The following is a 22,784-nucleotide window of genomic DNA, read 5'->3' on the forward strand; positions in this document are numbered from 1 at the left end:
ACTGTCGTTCGTTCGTTCGTTCGGGGATTTAACGTGCGCTTTCCGCATGTAATAAATTACATTTAGCGTATCTCGCACAAGGGGAAGCACTTATACTAAATGGGAAAAAAAGCGTAATGAATAAATAAGAAGTGCGACCCAAAAAAAATGTAAATTAAGTAAACCTAAAAAAATAATCTAGGGGGGTGGGTTTGGCTGGGTGGGGTGGGGGTTGTAAAAGAAGAATAATAATGTGGAAAAGTTGGAGTTGGGTGACTGTCGATTGGCATCAGATCATCTTTCAACGCAGGCATATTGTCATCATCTAGCATCAAAGTGTGTGTATCGTGAAGTAATCAACACCCACCCGTCCACAGCCCCTCCCCACCCGGCCACGTGTACAGGGGTTTACGATGTTTACTGCCTGTCACTCCGCTGCCATTAGCAACCAAATTCTGGAACCAGCGAGCCGCTGCGATCTCAATTTGCTCTCGCACGCCATCAGCTGACAAGTGGGCGGAGCTCGGGGAAAGGGGCGGTGCTTGGTTTCATTAATGAAACTTGCTAGAAGATCGACGTCGCTGATTGGCCGAATCAACCTGACGTCATGGAGTTGGCTTTGATAAGATTCCCTCCACGGGTATCGCTTACATATGGAACTGAGTGCATTTAAAAGCAGGCAGCTTCATTGAGACATACACTACTACAGTCACATCTACAGTAGCTGCGAGTTGTGATTTCGAGTCGTGTAAAATCTTTTTCTGTTGGAATCTTGGATCGGATCCAATATCTCCGAGCACCGTGTGAATATTCTTCCCTTGTCACAGCTGTCAGACATCATGAGTCTCAGTGTTGGAGCTTACTCCCAGGGCTACCCGCACCCCGGCCCCCTCGGGCACGAGTTCTACCAGTACCCCCAGGTCCGCTACCCCGACCCCCACACTGATGCGGGGTACTTCCAGAACTGGATGCTGGGTGCCCAGGAGATGCCCGTGTCCCCCGACGCGTATGGCATGGGGCCAGGATCACCCCCGATAGACCCCGCCACCCATGTTGTCTACTATGAGAACGGCATCAGGTGCGTCAAACGCCGCATCACGGCCAACAAGAAGGAACGACGACGGACCCAGAGCATCAACAACGCCTTCGCGTCGCTACGGGGGTGTATACCCAATGTTCCATCAGACACTAAACTCTCCAAGATTAAGACACTGCGTTTGGCAACAAGTTACATTGCTTATCTCATGGACGTATTAGCCAAAGACGACCCCAAACTGACAGAAGCCGGATTCAAAGCAGAGCTCACAAAAAAGACAGATAGACAGACAAAAACAGAAGAAGAAAAGAAAAGGAAAGAAGTTCAGGTAGTCATTTAAATCTTGTTTATATTTTACATGCAGGCTTAAAGTCTACCTCAATACGAGTACCACACTTACCGATAATACCCCAACAAAATGGGGGTGTATCAGCTTGATGAGTCTTACCCTCGGCCGAGTTAAATGGGGGTGTGACGGAGACGTGTACTTGGTGTGGTCGTTATCACAGGTTAAAAAATCATACAAAGCTAAAGTATTGTATTTTTTAATCAACAATTTATATGAAAATATGAACATTTACAGAGAAATGCTATTTTCCATTTCTTAATGGCATAGTTTTCTGTATATAAATTATTCCATCCTGTTGGGTTTTGCAAACAAAATAAAATTCTGCAGTTTTAAACAAGAATATTGCCAGACATGTGAAGTAAGGTTCCACGGTAATGTAGTCCTTATCGTAGCTTTCTGCAAATGGCTGGCATTCACGGCAATATCAGATAATATTTCTTTCTCCGATTCCGCCGCCAAATTTTAACATCTTTTTAATGCCTACACCGGCGTTGTCAAAGAAGGGGGACCTCCCCGCTTCTCAGGCAGTGGGGAGGGTTAGCGGCCGGGGTGGAGGGGGTTATCAAACTGTAATTAAAGCTGCCAGAAAAACAAAGGTCTGCCCCTAGAACTGACCCAACATTGTTAAGTCGGCTCATTTGTCTCTTTCAATTCAGGAACGGCCTAAACTATACCTCCCTCAGTCAGAAACGTATTTCAAGGTCACACACGAAACCATATGACTTATATTTTTGTAGCAACAGGCATAGATAAATTCTCTACAAATACGCATTATTCGTACAATTATTCAAAAGTAGGCCTGGAAAACAAAACATTTATTTTTTTTAAGAACGCGTTTGTTTGTTAAAATTATCCGTCAAGCTACGAATTTCTAAAAATAATATTTGCAAATAGAATTAAAAGGATTGCACACTTCGTGTCCCTATTAATTTATTTTGACAGAAAATATTTTCAAACTATTATAACTGTTACACAAAGTATTAAATCATCAATGCTCAGTTCTTAAATGATATTACACTGTATTTGAAACAAGACTACACAAGTTAAAGCTGCCGTTTTAGGATATGACGCAGTTCCAATTGTAACGGTATCATTTCATTTTTATGAAATAATTTTTTTTATGGGTTACCAAATTAAAACAGAGCAACGCTGGTTTAGGACATGATTGCCAATTCCAAGAGAAACGCTATTTTGTCTTCGACTAATTTCCTCCTTTAAAGCAGATACCCGTTGACTGTGGGTCGTCACCTATCACTTTACAACGTTTTCAAGTTAAGACGTTGGAACTAAGAACCAAGTAGAGGCCGCCTGGAGGGAGGGATGATTTGCTACGTTTTCGCTCGGTGAATCTAGCGTCTATAGCCTGCTGAGACAGGACCAGGACAGACACGCGGCTTGTAGGCTTGAGAAACATTTACTGTCCTCGCCGTTAGTTTTCTATCATAATAACATCGCTAGCGTGGGTATCATTTTTGACAGACACAAATAGCCCGACCTGCCTCCATGTACATCTGGTCATTACGGCGGCCGTTATCATCACAATGATAGTTTCTATCAATTTGAGCGACATTTCATCAGATTTACGTGTTCATATTTTTTTTGTAAACATACTATCACGTGCAAATATTGTAACGTGTTAGCTTTATCTTCACTGGTGGTGTTTAAACTCTGGAATCATTTAAATAGGGAAATACATACGCGACGCCGAAGACTCATTTAGATTCAATTCATTGTTGGCCCGAAAATGTAAATGTAAAGTTTATTAAATTTGTGAAGGATATACAAAGTATGATAATAATATAATAATATTATAATAGAATAATAGAATAACTCAACTCGTGTTTCCCCAAGAACTTCGCCCAAATAATCAAAAAATTCTTAAAAGACATTAACATTAGATACTAAAGATACGATATCAGCAAATCTTAAAGAACTGGAGTTGTGTTCGGTATTGAGTGCCCAGCAATTTGTCGCTGTTATTATACGTTTGAAATGTATTTCATAAATGACCATGACTTTAACAGATGTGTCCATTCGAATCTCCATAATCTCCTCTTTATATCAGATCATATACCAACTGGAGCAAGTATTTCGCCCAGATCCAATCCTCAAGTCGGCGGTGTCGTTGTCCGTGAAGTGTCAACGTCGACCGCCGTTTTACACCTTCCCACAAAGACGCTCGCTAATTTCGCTTATTTCCGTGTATTTATCTAACGCTAATCACGATAATTAGAAACACAATCACACCGCGTGGTTTTAATTTAATTAACGAGAAACCACCAGGGACTGGGCTTTTGTCAAAGTGAACGAGATAAATAGGATGATAGGGATGCGGCAATTGTCGATCTGAATCACCCGGGACCACGGACGCCCGAGAAGCAGAAACTTCAAATATATTCATTCTTAAAAGGGAGGCCTCAAAAACGAAAATTTAAGTGATTGATATTTGCTGAAAAACTATATTGTAGAACTGTTGGTTAGCCTTTACAGTGATATTCGTTACTGTGATGTTTTTGTATCACAAGAGAGTATCAATGAAATATTACGACGCGTTTGATTAATATATCATGACAAGACACAAATTACATCAATGTCGAAAACGTTCTTTCATGTTTGTATACACATGGTGTCTGGATGCTGATTATCCATCAAAACATTTTTATTTCTCCCGTCTGTTTAGTTTTGTGCTAGGTAAACAGGGACGGTCATTGGTTTACATACACGTGAACTGCCATTCTAGAAATGTGACGGACTACATTACAAGAAATCTGAAAGGATTAAATATATCATGACGTCAGACGCTTTTAGAATCTGTCAATGACATGCAAGCAGTTGCCAAGAAATAGTATTTCGACATGACAAATACCATACACGTATTCTATACCGCTTTGACATACACCAGATTTCAAGCCCCCGTTTCGTATCAATTGTGGAGACGTTCTATCACTGTAAGTGCAGTATCACGTACATCAAATTTAAATATTTGTCAGAGCGGGGGTCAGAGGGGATATTTACGTAACTTGATGTTTTTCTTTCATTTTATTGACACCAGATAGCCAAACTTTTTTATTGAATAAATTTACATCAAAATGAGTTGAAATATTTGAATAAGCTCGGACTACTGACACTAGTTGGTGGAGAACATTTGTGCCACGATCAGCGCTCAATGGAATATTTAGGATAACGCAATTTACCAATTAAAACCAAATGACCTTTATACACCTCCTTAAACACATCGCAGATAGGGATATTATTTCATATTTAATTCGTGATCAAATAAAACGTGTATTGGGTACGGTGAAGTCTTGTGTAAAGTACTCACTCTACCATCCTACGGGGTACCATTTAGCATTTCCTTTTTATAATTAGGTTTCTAGAAAAAATAATCGTCCGTGATTGTCTGTATAAACTGTAATGGTAGCGACCCGGTCGTCATGAGGTTCATATCCACTGTGTATTTTTCCCCAAGTCAAATGTGCGGATTCCAGACCAAACGTCTTGACTTGTTCAGGTGCGCGAGGGAGACCGACCCGTCAAAACGTCGAGCTCAATCAGACCATTGCGATATCTAACAAGCATAGTTTATTTATTCAGGGTTTTTATTTTGAGGGCTACGTGGGTGATATTTAGCGTAAGTATCGCGTGATTTGAGGCAAGTCTCGTGTTTCCACGAGATGTCAGTCATCTCGAGTGGTCGATCGCTTTCAGCTGTCACCAAATCACACAAAACTTGGCTAAAACTCCTGATTTCTCGCACGTAGCGCCGGTCAAGATTTGTTAAAAAGTCTCACCCAATTTCTTACTTCCTTCTCCACTTGTCACCCCGTCGGAATCGTCAATCCTCAGAAGAAAGAAATATGGAAATACTTTTACCCCGTAATTCCAACTGTTAGCAAGTATCACGAACCAATGTCTTATTTCGTATAACATCACTCTTATATTGTAGCGATATACGTGAAATCGAGGCTGCTACCACCTGTTTATATCATAGTGGAGTTTGGTAGTTAACTATAGATATCTTATATATTTAATATAAGTAACTAGTATGTAAGATATCAGTCCCCAACACTGTCTCTGTACCAAAACATGAAACATGAAACACGTGACACGTTCAACGTAACTCTTGTAGTAGAACAATGGCGCCAAACTGTATTAAACATTGATGCCATCAATATCGGTTGTAATGCTTCTGTTTACATGTTCTTTAGCGATTACAAGTATTTCCATCTTGAATAGGGACACAGAGCCGGCGCGACGTCAGTAACAACACAGGCGTCACCGAGGCTGTAACACAAAGAAGTTGGTAATCTATAATTATTCCCTCCAAGAAATCAACGTAACAATTGCAATAAATACTTTATACACCCTCTAACACTTAAACCCAACTCGGGCAATATGTAATACGTTTACTAAGCAACACTGGTGACTTGCCATGAGATAAGGGACCTTTTGGATTCTCATTATATTTTAAATACCACAGTCTCTTCGTAACCCAAAAATACAATTCACAAACTTCAATTCATATTTACTACAGCGATGCATGTCATCAAACATTTGGACCCATTTTCCGACTTATAAATGTAATAATTGCAGTTTTTATACATGATATCTGATGAATTGAAAGTAGTCATGTATGCAGAAAGGTTTAGAAATAAGGTTTATAATTACATTACGATCTAGCGAGAGAAAACTAAGATATTTTTGTACAGTCCGCACACATGGCGATCTTCACTGAAATACGTTGACGTCAAACGTCTTATGACGCCACAGCACAGTTGTATCCTAGCACCCATAAAGTCCCCTTTCTCCTGGTGGGTCAAAGTTATATCCTCTCAGGCAATATATGATAATACCATACTCAGACAAATATATGACATCCACACATATTTAATACCCTGCTCGGACAATATATGCTATATCCCCTTACAGTTAATACCCTTCTCAGACAATATATATGATCTATATCCACCGACGGTTTATTCCCTTCTCAGACAAAATATAATATATACCCCCTATAGTTAATATCATACTTAATATATATATACGCGCCTGTGGCTTTTATACCACGAACTGACGGATGTCGAGCTAAGTTGTTTCCTATGCGTTGAAACCATACAGTATTCTGGGAAAATGCCCATATGCCACAGGTTCAGCATATTTCTGTATACGATAGTTCTTTGAATGTGGTTGACACGGATTAAATCTTCTTATCTGTGTAGTCCCCTCTTCTCCCAGGGGGCACCGGTGATATGGGGTAATATTGATGTTTGATCTCTGTAAAGTGAACACTAAATATATTCCATTTCCCCACGGCGGGTCGGATATCGCCATTGTTTCACTCCATCAACCTGCCGCCCTATTGTCTTAAACAGCTAATGAATCAAACATTATTATCCAAAATGATCAGCAAATTTAATTTGATTATTTGTCAATTAACTTGTCTCAATAATTTCCCTGATCGGTGTGGAATTGAGCGAGTGAAGAGGATATCGGTTTTAATAAAGCTAATTGCTAATTCGACGATAGTCTCCACTGTAGCGGTGTAGGGGAGGGAGGGAAACTTGGATCTGACGGCGATCGAGCAGGAGACAAGCGTGTTTTGTGTGTCAGCTATCAATAAAATTCCCAACATCGCCAGTTTATTTGATTAAACAACGACATGTCTACTCCCCGCATCTGGGCTCCAGGAACCACAACCGGTTGTTCAAGCGAATTTAGCCTCCGTCGTCAGTGCTACACGTGCACTTGCGCCTAAATGCACAGTAACACGCGCATGGAAATTACACGAAATGATCAGTTATTGTTGTTTATTGGCAAAACAGCGATCAACTTTCACAGTCGCACGACGCGCACGCGCAAACACACGCTCTAAACAGCAAGGTTGTAATTTCCTTATTGAAGTAGGCGGGGAAATGTGACATCCGCGGAATCAAGGTTTGTAGAGAAGTCGTCCGCGAGGACTGGTCAGGGGAAAAGGTTGGCGGACGCGTCGCACAGCCAGCAAACCAGTCATTCCGTCATAATTTCATAACCAGCGGCCATATGCTGCCGGGAATCTAGGTTCAAATTTCTGAATTTTAAACAATGATGAGCCTCAACCGCTTCTGTAGAATGACGACAGGAGCGAGAGAGAGAAAAGATGTGACTGTGCTCGATAATAGGGAAGAGATGTGTGACTGTGCAAGAGAGTAGGAAATACATGTGTGACTGCACGAGAGTAGGGAATAGATGTGTGACTTCACGAGAGTAGGAAACGAAGTAGGAAATAGATGTGTGACTTCACGAGAGTAGGAAATAGATGTGTGACTTCACGAGAGTAGGAAATAGAAGTGTGACTGCACGAGAGTAGGAAATAGATGTGTGACTTCACGAGAGTAGGAAATAGATGTGTGACTTCACGGGAGTAGGAAATAGATGTGTGACTTCACGAGAGTAGGAAATAGAAGTGTGACTGCACGAGAGTAGGAAATAGATGTGTGACTTCACGAGAGTAGGAAATAGATGTGTGACTTCACGGGAGTAGGAAATAGATGTGTGACTTCACGAGAGTAGGAAATAGAAGTGTGACTGCACGAGAGTAGGAAATAGATGTGTGACTTCACGAGAGTAGGAAATAGATGTGTGACTTCACGGGAGCAGGGAATAACTGTGTGGCTGTGAGCAACTGATAGTATACAGATGCATAGATAGCATAGATACAGGACCACGTACTGAAACACGTGGACATTAATTATACAATATATGACATTATATATTATGTGAGGACATTTAAAACTATTGGCGGGAGTGTCGCAGTTCTTAGACGTATACCCATGCTTTGAATCCTTGCGGGTATGGCGAATCTTAGGCACGGCGAGTTAAAGTTGTATTAGTGCATATGTCCATTTGTCGTTATATTGGGGAAAATGCGCCATTTGCTGTGGTATTTAATTCAGGCTGTTAACATTTAACAACTTTCATAATAGAAACCATTTTGATGGTTAGCGTTAACTGTGAGAGGTTGAGAATCGCGTGTAGGGTAAGCGACGGGTTGGGGTTGTGGGGTGGGGCTGATGGTGTGGGAGGGGACATCGTTATGGCCGTGAAGAGGAAGTCAGAACCCACAGTGCATCACCCCCAGGGGGTTGTGGGGTGGGGCTGATGGTGTGGGAGGGGACATCGTTATGGCCGTGAAGAGGAAGTCGGAACCCACAGTGCATCATCCCCAGAATTCAAGTGATTCAAGTAGCAGGTTAATTCCCCTCAGCCGCTCCGATAGCAGGGGAATTAAGTCAAGCGCCCCTCAAGACCTACAAGACATTAGAGGATAATTTTTATTTCAATTTAATGGGAAGAAAATATGCCGAATCTAGGAGCAATGACAGCATCGAGAGAGAAATCGGCTATATCTATATCTAGTTACGCCAAGGTACTTTGAAATTGATAAATCTTAAACGAAACAAACATTTTAGGCTAATTTAGAAGAGAGATATTGTGGAGGGTTTAATTGTGAATGACTGCCTCACTGCCTTATAACGACGGGACACAGGGCCATCACCTACTAGTCGTTCATGTATTTATCTTGATTAAAAAATATATAAGTACCGAAAATAATATATTGTATATTTCAAACAATTCAAATACTATTCGCTACACTGTATTAGATTCAAACACAATACACGACCTTGTGTAAGATAAAAACAATATAAATAAAATACACAACACTACATTGCACACGATTTAAACAATTCAAATACAACACAATACAATACATTGTATGATATTTAAACATTTCACCACCTTGTATATAATTCAAACAGTTCAAATACAATACTGTATACATTGTACAATATACAAATACAACACAATGAAGTACGATTCCAACAATTCAACTACTAATACGATTCAAATAAAATTTCTATATTCTATACGATAAATAATCAAATGTAAATACAAACCGCACTACATATAAGATTCAAACATCCACATACTATATACTACATCGAGTATTATAAGGACAATGCCGACAGTGTGAGCCATACATCCCCCGATATTTTGTTGTGAGCGGAGGGTAGAAAAGACATCAATATGTCACATGATAGAGATGGGGGGGGGGGGGGGGGGGGGGGGACTCACAGACGTACTCGGAGATATCTCAATACTTCAAAGGAAAGCAACATAAAATAAATAATTTCTATCTCCCCAATATATCCAGACAGAAGAATTAATGGCAGTTTCCAACGTGATTTGATAACATATATATGTGTGTTATCTGAGTATAAACGTCAATTGGGCGTAGAAATATCTTTCTCTAAATATTTCAAACACGAAGTATTTTGTTGGGTTTTCCAACTTAGAATCAGCTCATTTGTAAAATACACAGTTTATCGTTAATATTCAGATATGTTTCAGTAATATGGAATAATTACTTTTTACATCATAAATAATTATATATAATATATTTCAAAGAGGATATACGATCATTAAAATATAATTAGATGGTTTTGTTGCGATAAAATGCATATGTTGCTGCAGCGCTACTTGTCAACATTCAACCAATACTGACCCTAGTAGTTCGTTTTGTTGTTTTTTGTTTTTTAAAAAAAACCTCAAACCTCAAGCACAGATAACATTTTCCTAGCAAAGTATTTCAATACTTGCGTCATATGAAGGATATCAGACTGGATGTTCAGCCCAGTTCATATTGTAACCCTTTTCCCTTGCTTTGCACTTGAAAGCACGGGCTTCCATAGATGTGTATAATAAACCGAATTTGTGTAAATATTTAAAAATCTTATACCGCCTCGAAGACAAGCGATGTTCAAGCCGGTGCGCAAAATCTCGCTGATCTTGTCAAATGACACATTTAATCCCTTCGATAGATGTCCAGAATTACCACGGCAAGTACACTTCCAATTCGGATACGTGGAAAAATAATCCACGATATTTTTTATCGAAATTTATGACAATTCCTGATTTGTCCGACTTTGTCGTTATCGACGTACCAGCAATTTACTGGCAACTACTATAGGACCTATACCATGAATTCTCTATTATACAGCATATGCTAAGGAAACAGTTATTTATAAATGAGTTGTTGAATTCTGAAGTAGCTTGGGAAAAGACAAGCGATAAGAGACTACAGATTGGTATCAGTTCCCCACAATAACATAAACACAGTTGATGAATAAGGATCACATTTCCTGTCCCCGGTCCGCAGACTTCCACGCGGACTCAAATGCTACTCAAGCACTCAGTAAAATGTAAAGAGAATTTAATTTTCTTTCGAGCGATAGAGCGTAATAATTCATGAGAATGCTTTGAGATTTGGCGTGGTGCTCTCGTTCTGCAGATACAAGGCAGTGTAATACCCGCCCATTCAGAAAGCATTACGTCAAACGGAATCTATATCCATACACATTTAAAAATAAATACCGTTCGAATTATATCTAAATGTAGAAACTTAGTTTGCGGGTTAATAGCATGATGCCGTTAAAGGACTATATATTTCAATGAACAGATTGCCTGTTTAATGGGCTTAGCTTTATTTGGGTATACATATACGCATTTGATTTTATTCAGAAATATTTTCGTTGATATTTTAACGAGAAAACTGATCAGGGCTTATTTTTGACATTGCGTTCCTAGTATTGAAGAAGTATCACACAGTATGTCAGAATGGGTTTATTTCCGAAATGCACACACTTCGGAGTTCTATCCTCGCGCTGGTCTCGTGTCACGGGATGTGCTGATGTTGTATAGATAAAAGGGGGGGAGGGGGGGCACGTGCCGGGAATACAGTCCAGGCACCCTCACGCTGGTAGGAAGGGGGGTCTGGAATATGCCTTGCTTCTGTTTAGTAATGGGAGCTGTGGCTCTGACTGATTGAAGGTTCCTATTGCATCCGTCGACAAAACACTTCCAACTGATACTCGTTATTTCGGATATGTCTGTCGGAATTTCATTCACTGTGATTCAAAGAAATTAGAAGAACGCGCATTTTGAATAATGTATAAAGTTCGTTACTGTTACATCTCATACTTTATACTTGACCGTGTCCCCATTTCACTGAAAACTCTTAATGATATTCAGGAAATAATGTAACTGAATTAATCATCTTTGATTTATATTTCCATGGTTGTTACTTTTTGTATATTATCTTGCGGTTTTTCACGAAACTTTTACGTCTTGTTTCTAAAGTCTAAATATGTGTTAAATATTTATTTATTGTTTTCTTCCGTTTTGACCGATTTCAATGTCCATGATGGCGGATCTAGTGACTCCGCTATATCAAGGCACTCCTCGCGGGACATGACGAGAATCACGCGAGCCTTGTGTAAACGTCTCCGGTAAAATTATACCAATGACTAGTAACATTTCGAGGTACAGCGACACCGTCTCATGATGACATTGTGGACATAACTGGGGCAAGGCTATTTGTTTGTTTGTTGTTTAACGCTGCAATATTCCAGCGATCTGTTAATAATCCGAGTCTGGACCAGACAATGTAGTGATTGACAACATGACCATTGATCCACGCATTGGGATACGATGATATGCATCAACTAAGTCAGCGAGTCTGACCACCCGATTCGTCGCCGCTTACGACAAGCATGGGTTTCTGAAGACCTATTCTTAGCCGGATCTTCACGGATCTGAAGTTATTGACAGATCGCACTGTTTCTCACTTTACAGGACATTTTATAACATCTCAATATATAATTTGAATAGAGATTTGTCAAGGGTACCCGAAAAAATGAACGTGGGAAGAAAACCGGAATGGGGCCAGGCGTATGCATCCTTAAATCTCTTTGTAAGGACTTTATAAATACAGATTAATGTTTCCTTCACAAGAACATAATAATTGTACAATTATTGATAGTGACAGTTTTCCTCCATAGTACCATGATAGTTATCCAACCCATGACAGGCTTATACCACTGTTTTCTGTTAAAAAAGAGGCATTATTAAGAAGGTCTTTGAAAGGCCTTAATATTAAGAAGTTTGCAAAATTTGTATTCTTCGCTTTAAAAACGATTTTCTTTCTAAAAGATATTCCAGTTATAAAAACATGTATAATATAGTGAAATGTTCTCATCAGTGTAATGTATGAATATAAAATCAATAGTGTATCTGTACTTGCAGCGCTCTCATCACGTGACGGTACATGTGTGATAGTTGATAGCGATAAATACTTCATTACGGAATAAGTAAAGATTTCAGTTAATTCCCAGTACCTACATGAAACAAAAGATTTGATGTCGCTGTGTCGTATTTTTTGAGAATATTGTAAAGTCGACCACACACGTGTCAACTATTAGCATGTTTTAAAAAAAAAAAATGCATGTTCATGTGTCACACGATCCTAATTTTGCATCAACCCCCACAAATACGCCCAAATACTCTCACTGTTAATGATGCCCCAATATTTCAAAATACGTCATTGCTTGTTAAAATATTTATAAAATCGTTTCAAATTTTAATAAGCAGTTAGAAATGAATCCCATCACCGGCTCCCACAAACTCCGCATCTTTAGATGTTAATTTTCTCCCAGCGTTTTCACTATGGCAATAGGCAATTATTCCGATGTAGGAACTCGCGGGCGGCCTGACTCGTTACCTAAACACGATTAACGCAAGAATCTCCTGTTGGGGCGAGCTATGGCCCCCTATAGGGGTGAGATAGAAGGGGAATTTCTTCCCAGGCTGCCTCACTGGGAATCCCGACCTTCGTGTTACAGCGCGGCCATCTCGCCGTGGCTTCACATGTTCGCTCTCACATATCTTTCAACATATATTTACATGTACATATTTTCTAGCGGTCTTCAATTTACACGTCACAGCGTGAGGGAATGTTTTTCTCCAGTTCTCAACTATCCGCGGAACTAACCACTTACGACTCGGAAAGAATCTGACGTTCATGTTCTTGTTTCCAATTCAAAATTAGTTTTCCCATGGCAATTTTTAAAAGTTGGGTTTCGAACTAAACATACTTAGTTCTCTGTGTATAGATTGTCTAAAATGACACGGAGCCTAGTTGTCTGACGGGGCTTCGTAGCACGATGCGCTGTAATTGAACAGGAAGTATCAATGCGTCTTGAAGGGGGAGGGAGAGATTTGTCGACATCTTGTTTGGAGGGTAGGGGGTCGGGGTAAGGAGGGTACGGGTCGCAAGGTAGCATCCCTCAACCCACACGTGCATAGTTCGAGTTGAACTCAACCCTGAATCTTGACCCGTGGGTTTTAATAGTAAACTAACTGTATCCGACCATATTGGTGCCACTCTCAGAGGTGAAGCTGATCACTTCCGGCAGTTAACATGCACGTGCTGTGACGTCATCAAAATTAGCGTCTCCTCGGAAGGGGCAGGTGAGATGGGAGGGAATGTCCCGGCGTTCCGTGGTTTATTACAGATCAATGACACATGGCGAGCGCTTCAAGGACCGTGACAGACGGTGACGTTAAGCAGACGCGGTGGGCCAGAGGACATGACGGATTCCGGGCAACTTGCAGATATTCACCGGAGCAATGACGATTACAATAAATTCATGGCAGATGCCTTGTAATTCTTCAGATCGATAAATCCCGTCGGTCTCCCGCCTGACACCACCTCTACAGCGGCATGCCGTTGGGGAAGGGCGTCTCGTGGTGACCGTGTGGCTTCAGAACGAGGTTATGACCTTCAAGTGACAGGCCTCTGACTGACAGACTTGAAAAGAGAAAAAAATGTACATAATTTGTGTGTCACTTGCACGTGCAAACATAAACATGCCAGGATGTCGCTACTCGTAATGCGTCACTAAAAGAACAGCGCAACAAAAGCCACACAATAATTTGTCCTATTTGTACTTAATGGCCTGTTTTTTTCATTGAACTGAAATTTTACTCTCTCTCTCTTTAACTTTCAGGAATCTAGTAATTCGTGCGACAGCGATGCCGGAAGTCCGTCGTCGGAGAAGAAAGGAAAAGGAAGGACAGGATGGCCGCAACATGTGTGGGCGTCAGAACTGAAAAACTGATGACGTAGAGCACATCATTTTGGCCAATTTATAGACCAGCACTAATTTCAGTGTGTTGTTTACAAGGCACAGATTTCTATGGCGTTTAGCACAAGGCGGAGTTTTTACAAACACGGGCTCAGAAGAGCCGGAAGTTGACACACAGACCGGATGTGATGTCACTGAAAGGACAAAGTGAGATTGTTGGATTTACGAAGTCATACCAAAGATTTTCGGATGGGCGGTGAGCTGTTGATCAGCGAGTGGTTGACGCCTGAGAATTCCCCACAAGGAGGATGCCGCTCCAGACGACAGGGGCTACCGGTGCTGTACGGCCGTCTTCAAGATACTAAACTAGTGCTGTGTGACAAATAGTTCTCGGACCGATCTCAGCGCTGCTCGGGGGGAAATGAAGTGAGGGTTATCGCTATCACTGACCCCAGAGACGCTCGTCTGGGGTGGGACGCCCAGGAGAGCCTGATGAATGACCAGGACGATCCCGGGGGTGGGGGAGGGGCAGACTGCCGCCTGCTCCGCCAAGGTCATGGAAGGTTCCAAGGCGTACACCTTCCACAAAGTGAAGTTTGACATTGAAGTCATATCGTGCTACAAACACAACGTCATATGACCATGTTTTTCAAGACATTCACTAATTTATTCACTTTTGATGTGTGTGCACATTCAAATATCCAGACTGTCACGTGATCTCATTGTGTCTCGACTTTGCACAATATTGACACCGACCATGCAGTATTATGTGGGCGTTCGTCCACACGTTCAGTGTACCCTCGTTCATCCGAACTTGTGTAATAATCAGTAATATTGACGAACAAACGGTTTCCGAACGAAACACAAATATTTGTTCGCAGCGAACTTGAGGTGTATGGATAAACGAGGGCGCGCTGTTGCCGGGCACTGTTTGTAAGTAATATCAGTATTATGTGGAGATGTGGAGACTGGCGTTCATGGCATCATCTGTTATGTAGCTACTTGGTTGTATGTATCTTAGGGATTAGTCTGTGTCCATTCAGCTGTTCATCTAGTCACGTGTGCCGACGACTGTGTGTATGTATATTAGAGCGTGAGAGTGCTGTTCCAGATAGAGATCACATTGTCTGTACAGAGAATATTTCATGTCGTGAAAATATTGAAAATTACATAGAAATTAAATGACTATGATTGTAACAAATGAACTTTGTTTTTCATTGTCTGCATGGTTTTGAGCACAATACATATTTATTGATCATAGTCCTGGGCGAGATCTACCACGTTGTACCGGGGAATCTCTAGAAGACATGCTGCGCCTTCTTGATACCTTCTGTATTACATTTTACTGAATAATTTTTCCAAAGCCACGTGGTGATGTTCTTAAGAAATTTCAGCAACAAAAACATGATCATTTTTATTTGTCGAAGTGAAGGAAACGTAATACTTGAATTGTTGTTAAATGATACTTATGTCATTTTTATCCCCCTGTTTGAATAGCGATCTGGTTGTCCGTCCGTCCGTCGGCAGGCCGTTTTCCGTTTCCGGCGAAAAACTCCTGGGCCCACTTGCACAAAGCGATCTTAGCGCTAAGACTATTGTAAGCCTATGTTAAAGTATGGGAGTTACGATCATCTTAGCACTAAGATCGCTTTGTGTAAGTGGGCCCTGAACTTTTTACTATTTCTTGGTGAAACTTGTTATACAGATCAGTAGAGCTGTGAACTGGGGCCTTTCGATGAATTGGGATATGTTTTTATTTATTTTATTTCTTGCATGTTTGTGCCTTTTGGGATAATTTCTTTTTTCATGATTTGTTTTCATGAAGACAATGACTTAAGATGAAGGCAGTGCTCGTTTCCGGAACTCCAAAATCGTTGGGATATTGAAAATACTAAACAGCCAGCCATATTTTTCTTCTTCACTGACCTGCAGGCATCCAATGGTAGTATGGGCTATAAAACGCCATTTCTGATATGTACCAGAACAGGGGGATATGGCATAGCCTGATGACTCTGGTTCATATCGATTTACTATTTAATTCTAATTTATTATGTTCAAGTTTGTGTAAGACTAAGGTGGTCGATTGCATACACCTAGTAATGTACAGTGTAAGTGTAACTAACGTCATAATAGAATATCATAATAAATATGTGTATTTACCGGGTCTTTATTACTGGAAGGGAAAGTCCGTGATTTGGGGAGGGTGTTTATAAACTGAGTGCCCTATCCATGTAAAAAACCCAGTAACTGTTAGAATTTAAGTTTCTGATATATCAATTTCTCAACACGGATTCCCAAGCACAGGGTGAAACATTGATAAGGAATGGTTGTCACCCTTTAATATACACTTGTATTCGGCAGGTGGTATTTACCTTCACTACATTAAAAGCGTGATGTGAATCACGCAGTTCACAAAATGTTGAAGATTTCAGTCATTTTACACAATAACTATACCATATACATAGAGGGTAATTGCAGCATGCTAATTTAACGTGAACCTTTGACCAATCAGAATCGAGTATTTTCAAAACGTCATGGTAGAATGTGATGGTTGCATGGAACAGATATTTCATACTTTAATAACACTGCTTAGCTCCTCTGGTGTAGGATAGAGTTTCTGGTACACTCTACCGTTATGCTTGGCACCTGTGTGGTATGAGGCTGGACCAGTTACATGTATCTGACACGCTCTTGAGTCTGTCAGTCAGGACAAAGTAATATCAGAGTATAACGTCAGTTATGTTATTCGCGGACATAAAAGCGTTATTTCTATTTATAGATTTACCAATTATTATAACATTCCCATGACGTGAAAATTAAGATGTAAAAAAAGCAACATAAAACGTATATTTTTATCCCGGCGTTTCAGTGTTTCAATTAAAACAAATCTGATTAAGCTGTCAATTTCTGAAGTTCGTAGGAGTTTAAAAAATCGTCCTGTGCGACTCTGAAGCTGTGGACGAACGGGGGTCTGGATGGCGCCGGGAAAATGAGCGAAGGACATTACACTGTTATTCAATAAAGATTATTAGCCAAATTAGCCGGTGTTCTGTTGATGTCGTTACTAAGGCTGGGCCCCGCTATCAATCAGTCTGTTACATCAATTGAAAGCCTCCATATTAAATTATAACCATGTGGTCAGTGTAAAGCGCCTCCATAAAGAAATTAAACTCGACGCGGCGCAATTCGCCCAAGTTGGCCGTCGTCCGATCTCACGGTAAATAAGATAATTTTCTCGAGAACGTCAAAATTCTGAATAAATCGTTACTTCCAGGTTGAGGACTTAGCAAGGCTGAGTCAGTTGGCCACAGATCGAAGCGAAGTCATCGTAATCGAAACCGCCCTTGGGGTCGGGCTTTTCTGGGCGCCTCCCTCTAGGCAGCGAAATGGGCGAATTAAGCTTTGAAGGAGTTGCCTGGTAAACGGCATATTTCTGTCTTGATGCTCGACACATGCTAACTAGCTGAGTGGAAACTGTGAGCGCAAACTGGCACCGTCACCACGTCAGGCATGGTTTACAACACTGTGCATGATGGCGCTAACACAAACAGTATCCTTTCAACATCTTATAACAATCACAAGTGATTAGTTTAATGAAGTACCTTCTATGTTGCGTTTTGATCAAAGGAATCATGAACGTGTGTTTCGGTATTGCAAACGTATAGATTGTTATTGTTAGAATTATATAGTTTCGTTTTTGTTATGACAAGTTGCTCACATTGACTCTCTGGAGAATAAGCAGGACAGGACAGGGGGCAATGCTTCCCGGCCCACAGAACGGGGAATATTGCCAATGTGGCGTTAAAAGACCAGCGGATCAGGGAATATTGCCAATGAGGCGTTAAAAGACCAGCGGATCAGGGAATATTGCCAATGTGACGTTAAAGGACGAGAGGGGATCAGGGAATATTGCCAATGTGACGTTAAAGGACAAGGGAGCGCCAGGGAATATTGCCAATGAGGCGTTAAAAGACCAGGGCGGATCAGGGAATATTGCCAATGTGACGTTATAGGACGAGGGAGGATCAGGGAATATTGCCAATGTGACGTTTAAGGACGAGGGGAGATCAAGGATTATTGCCAGTGTGACGTTATTGGCAATGTGACGTTAAAGAACGAGGTGGGATCAGGGATTATTGCCAATGTGACGTTGAAGGACGAGGGAGGATCAGGGAATATTGCCAATGTGACGTTATTGTCAATGTGACGTTAAAGGTCGAGGTAGGATCAGGGATTATTGCCAATGTGACGTTGAAGGACGAGGTAGGATCAGGGAATATTGCCAATGTGACGTTAAAGGACGAGGGAGGATCAGGGAATATTGCCAATGTGACGTTAAAGCACGAGGTAGGATCAGGGAATATTGCCAATGAGACGTTAAAGGTTCGCGTATCCTGCCCCACCGGTGTCACCCTTCACAAGCACATGCAAAGGCAAGTCAATTGTTCACCAAGTCAAAATAGGGAATTGCTTGGGACATTTCGCTGGTCACTGATGCGTCAATGTGTCTTCCACATGTCATGAAGGCTTTACTGAGCAAGAGTCGTATGACGCTCTGTGAAATCTTGGTAGGAAAAGCATGTTCGAGTTTACCTCAAACGTTATAATCAAATGTAGACACCAAAGGCTGAACCTATTGAAATATTGCTCGAGATACAGGGAAAGTTCACCACTGGAAAGTTGAAGTCCATCTTGCACAGTCTTTCTTGTCTGGAGTGTTATTGTTAATCATTATGTATAGATCTAAATATGAAACAGAAGAGGCGGTCTCACTGGTATCCTTTATTTCTAGTTCAGGTGGGTAAATCAGTGGAAGGGAATTGGCTTTTTGATGGTTGCTGGACGATATCAAATCATGGATATACCTGAAGCTTAAGTCTTCCCCCGAATTTTACATAGATGTTATCAATGAGGAAGTCCAGCAGTCACATGTTGTTTTCTCAGTAAACAACAGTTGGCATTTACTTTCATGTTTACAAACTAAGCCTCTGTTGAAGGATAGTAATCTATCTGTACCTATGGCCATCAAGTTAGTAGGTGAGGTGAGGTGAAATTGGGTTTAACGTCCGCACTTATATAGCGACGTGCATGCACGTGTATGTGTTTGTGTGGCTGCTTGTACTAGTCCGGACTGATGCCGATTTATAGTGCTAGCTCACTGAGATACCATGCCGCAGTTTAACATGAATACCCCACTCAGACACAGACTCCGAGCCGACCAGTCCTTGTTTTAGCCCCTTAATGCCGAGCGCCAGACAGGGAAACAACAAGTACCATCTTTTAACGTCTTTTGGTATGACGCGGCCGGGGATCGAACCCCGGACCTTCCGCTCTCCGGGCGGACGCTCTACCACTAGACCACGGAGGCGGCCCACCAAGTTAGTAACAAATGCCCCGTGGATTAAGGAATGCAGTTTTCCATGAAGTTTGTCATGGTGGATAGTGGTGTACGAAGCTGGGGAACCTGATGGTTTGACAGAAGTGAACTAATGATGGAGTAAGTAAATGCAGTAAACTACGGTTATAACGAACTACGATTATAACGAACTCAAAGGGACCACTAATTGTAGTTTGTTATAATCGTAGTTCGTTATAAAACAACATATACGCGTATACAGCATATGTACATCAAATGGCCGGGACCCAAAAAAAGTTCGTTTTAAGCGTGTTCGTTATAAACGTAGTTTACTGTGCTCCGAAACGTTGTGTTCCTCATAATAAAGAAGTCGACATCGATACATTCTCTCTCATAAAGAAAGTCCTTCGTTGACTATATTACGGAGTATGGTTAATCTCGGGTACGTGTGCTGGACCCAGCAATATCTGCCTCTTAGGGATTTTTATGGAGCCTTGAAAACCAGTACAAAAGAGGAATGCACAAGACTTCAGGACTGAGTCAAGTCAAAAGCTGACAGGACTGGTGCATAGTTTGAGCAGGTTCTATGTGTGATATTATTTAAGATAGCACTTACATCATTTGATTATTGTAACTGAGGCAGCCGGGAAGCTCAGTCTGGTTCCCTGGGGAGGCTGCGCTTGAGATATAGTGCCGGGAAGCTCAGTCAGGTTCCCTGGGTAGGCTGCGCTTGAGATACAATGTCGCTCAGTCAGGTTCCCTGGGTAGGCTGCGCTTGAGACACAGTGCAGGGAAAAGTCATACCATGTTTTATACACATCTCCAAACATTTTCCATAGGAAATGTAGATCTATCTACTAATTGACGCAAGTATGGGTACTTAGATAACAGTTTTACAGTCATAGACCCTCAATTTCAAAAGCCGTGTGTGTGTTGACGTTGTATATTTACAACGGTCGAAGGTGAAAGACAGTTATTACTTTTTCAGAAAGTGAAATATGCCGGAAGTCCTGTCTAATCGAATCACGTGGGCGGGACAGGGGGAGATAACCACGTACAGCTTTATCAACGCTATCGTCACCATCACTCTGTCCCACTCGAACAATGAAGGGATATTATCATTATTATCAACACACGCAGCTCTCCCATCCCTGCTGCTGTCAGGTACTGTAATAAACTGGTGGTACAAAGATTAGCGACCCAGAAAGTTCTTCAGCCAATGACAGATAAAACTGAATGAAAATATGCCCAGGCATCAGCCTTTAATAACCCAACTGCTTCGCTATCAGCAAGGGCTAAATGAGACCACTTTTCGTTAAATTGTCTGAATGATATTTTCCCACTTTCTTTAAAATCGTTAAGATATCGCTCACGTGCAGGGCCCACGTATATTTATATGTTTCAGATTGAAAAGCGAGAACGAAATTGTGTTGACGTGTGCAAATTCCTCAAATCAATCGTCTATTTATTCAAAGGAGAACCAGTACCAATCTAAGCACCATTTGCAATCCTCTCCGTGTTATTACGTCAACTGGATGAACGTGTAATCCACTTCATGGGCTTTTTTTAAAAGGGGTGTGTGTGTGTGTGTGTGTGTGTGTGTGTGCAAAATTAAGATCTATTTATTGTCTTTGGTGGTAATGTATACAGAAATAAAGATTTTTTTCGAAATAAAAAGGGGGGGGGGGGGGGGGGGGGTGCGCACCCCCGCACCCCCCTCTGTATCCGCCCATGCACTTGATACACAGACATAGACGATGTTATCAACTGGATACCAATATATATAACAATGTTATCAACTGGATACCAATATGTATGTACAACAATGTTATCCGCTTGATACCAAGATATAGACGATGTTATCAACTGGATACCATTATATATAACAAAGTTATCTATTGCATACTAATATATATAACAGTGTTATCAATTGGATATCGATATATAAAACAATGTTATCCACTGGATACCAAATATATATATATAACAAGTTTATCTACTGGATACCAATATATACAATAATGTTATCAACTGAATACCAATATATATAACAATGTTATCAACTGGATACCAATATATATATAACAGAGTTATCAATTAGATACCAATATATATAACAATGTTATCAACTGGATACCAATATATATAACAATGTTATCAACTGGATACCAATATATATATCACAGTGTTATCAATTAGATACCAATATATATAACAATGTTATCAACTTGCAGTACGTCAAGCTGGTTATAACAGCGTCGGGTATAACCTTAATAACATACATTTGGGATAGTTTGTTTGTTTGTTGTTTAACTCCGCACTCAGCAATATTCCAGCCATATCACGGCGGTCTGTAAATCATCGAGTCTGGACCACACAAATCAGTGATTAACATCACGAGTATGGAATGGGGATACGATGACATGCATCAACCACACTGGATAGAATAAACTGATAGAAAACCCTTAAATTTAGAGTCAACTCTAGGGTATCGGTCCCTTGTTGTGATCCAAACTTGATACGTTGTCTGAGAATATCAAGCATTACTATCAGTGGTCATGGAATCTGTTTCGCACTACTTTAATAGTGTAGAAAATAAACAGTGTTTAAAGGTGTTGATCCAGTGTAAAATAGGTGGGATATCAAATCATAATCGCTACTAGATATATATATATATAACATTCACAAACCGCTCAAAGATCTATACTCTCGGACAGATCTTCAGCGATGAGCGGATAACTGACGCCGACCTGTGTGCTAGATGTTATTAAATAAATTGAGCAGCGTTTACACATACAAACACGCCTCATTCATCTCGAACAGTTAAAACTCGGCGCCAGGCTTTTAAAAGAAATTGGAGTGTTAAAACGAAACTATTTCTGGTCATATTTCTACGCCGGAAATAAAACGTACTTGTCAACGCCATTATCACGGGATTAGCCATTTCCATTAGGGGAGATAACTCACGATAACCGTTTTTCACCGTAGTGTGTAACAATCAGCCTTTAATGACAGACACTGTCAAAATGATAGCAGAAAAGGTGTTAGGAGCTTACAGAAAGGAAATTGGAACAGGATAGAGCTCACACTAGAGTCAGA

At 40.8% G+C, this 22,784-nt stretch overlaps 1 protein-coding gene across 1 annotated transcript; it reads left to right on the top strand.

Annotated features, from left to right (window-relative positions):
* The first annotated feature begins 644 nt into the window (after window positions 1-644).
* On the top strand, window positions 645-15,526 carry LOC124134459 (heart- and neural crest derivatives-expressed protein 2-like). The gene is made up of 2 exons (XM_046499300.2): window positions 645-1,343; window positions 14,252-15,526. The coding sequence occupies exons 1-2, from the start codon at window positions 819-821 to the stop codon at window positions 14,360-14,362; spliced, it is 636 nt and encodes a 211-aa protein (XP_046355256.1). The 5' UTR covers window positions 645-818; the 3' UTR covers window positions 14,363-15,526.
* Window positions 15,527-22,784: the final 7,258 nt, after the last annotated feature.

The sequence above is a fragment of the Haliotis rufescens genome, unplaced genomic scaffold (assembly GCF_023055435.1).
Source record: "Haliotis rufescens isolate VD_foot unplaced genomic scaffold, xgHalRufe1.0.p SCAF_35, whole genome shotgun sequence".
Lineage (NCBI taxonomy): Eukaryota > Metazoa > Mollusca > Gastropoda > Lepetellida > Haliotidae > Haliotis > Haliotis rufescens.

Coding starts and splice junctions, on each gene's coding strand:
- LOC124134459 (XM_046499300.2), top strand. CDS start 819: ATGAGTCTCAGTGTTGGAGCTTACTCCCAGGGCTACCCGCACCCCGGC. Junction 1,344..14,251: donor AGAAAAGGAAAGAAGTTCAG/GTAGTCATTTAA, acceptor TTTAACTTTCAG/GAATCTAGTAATTCGTGCGA.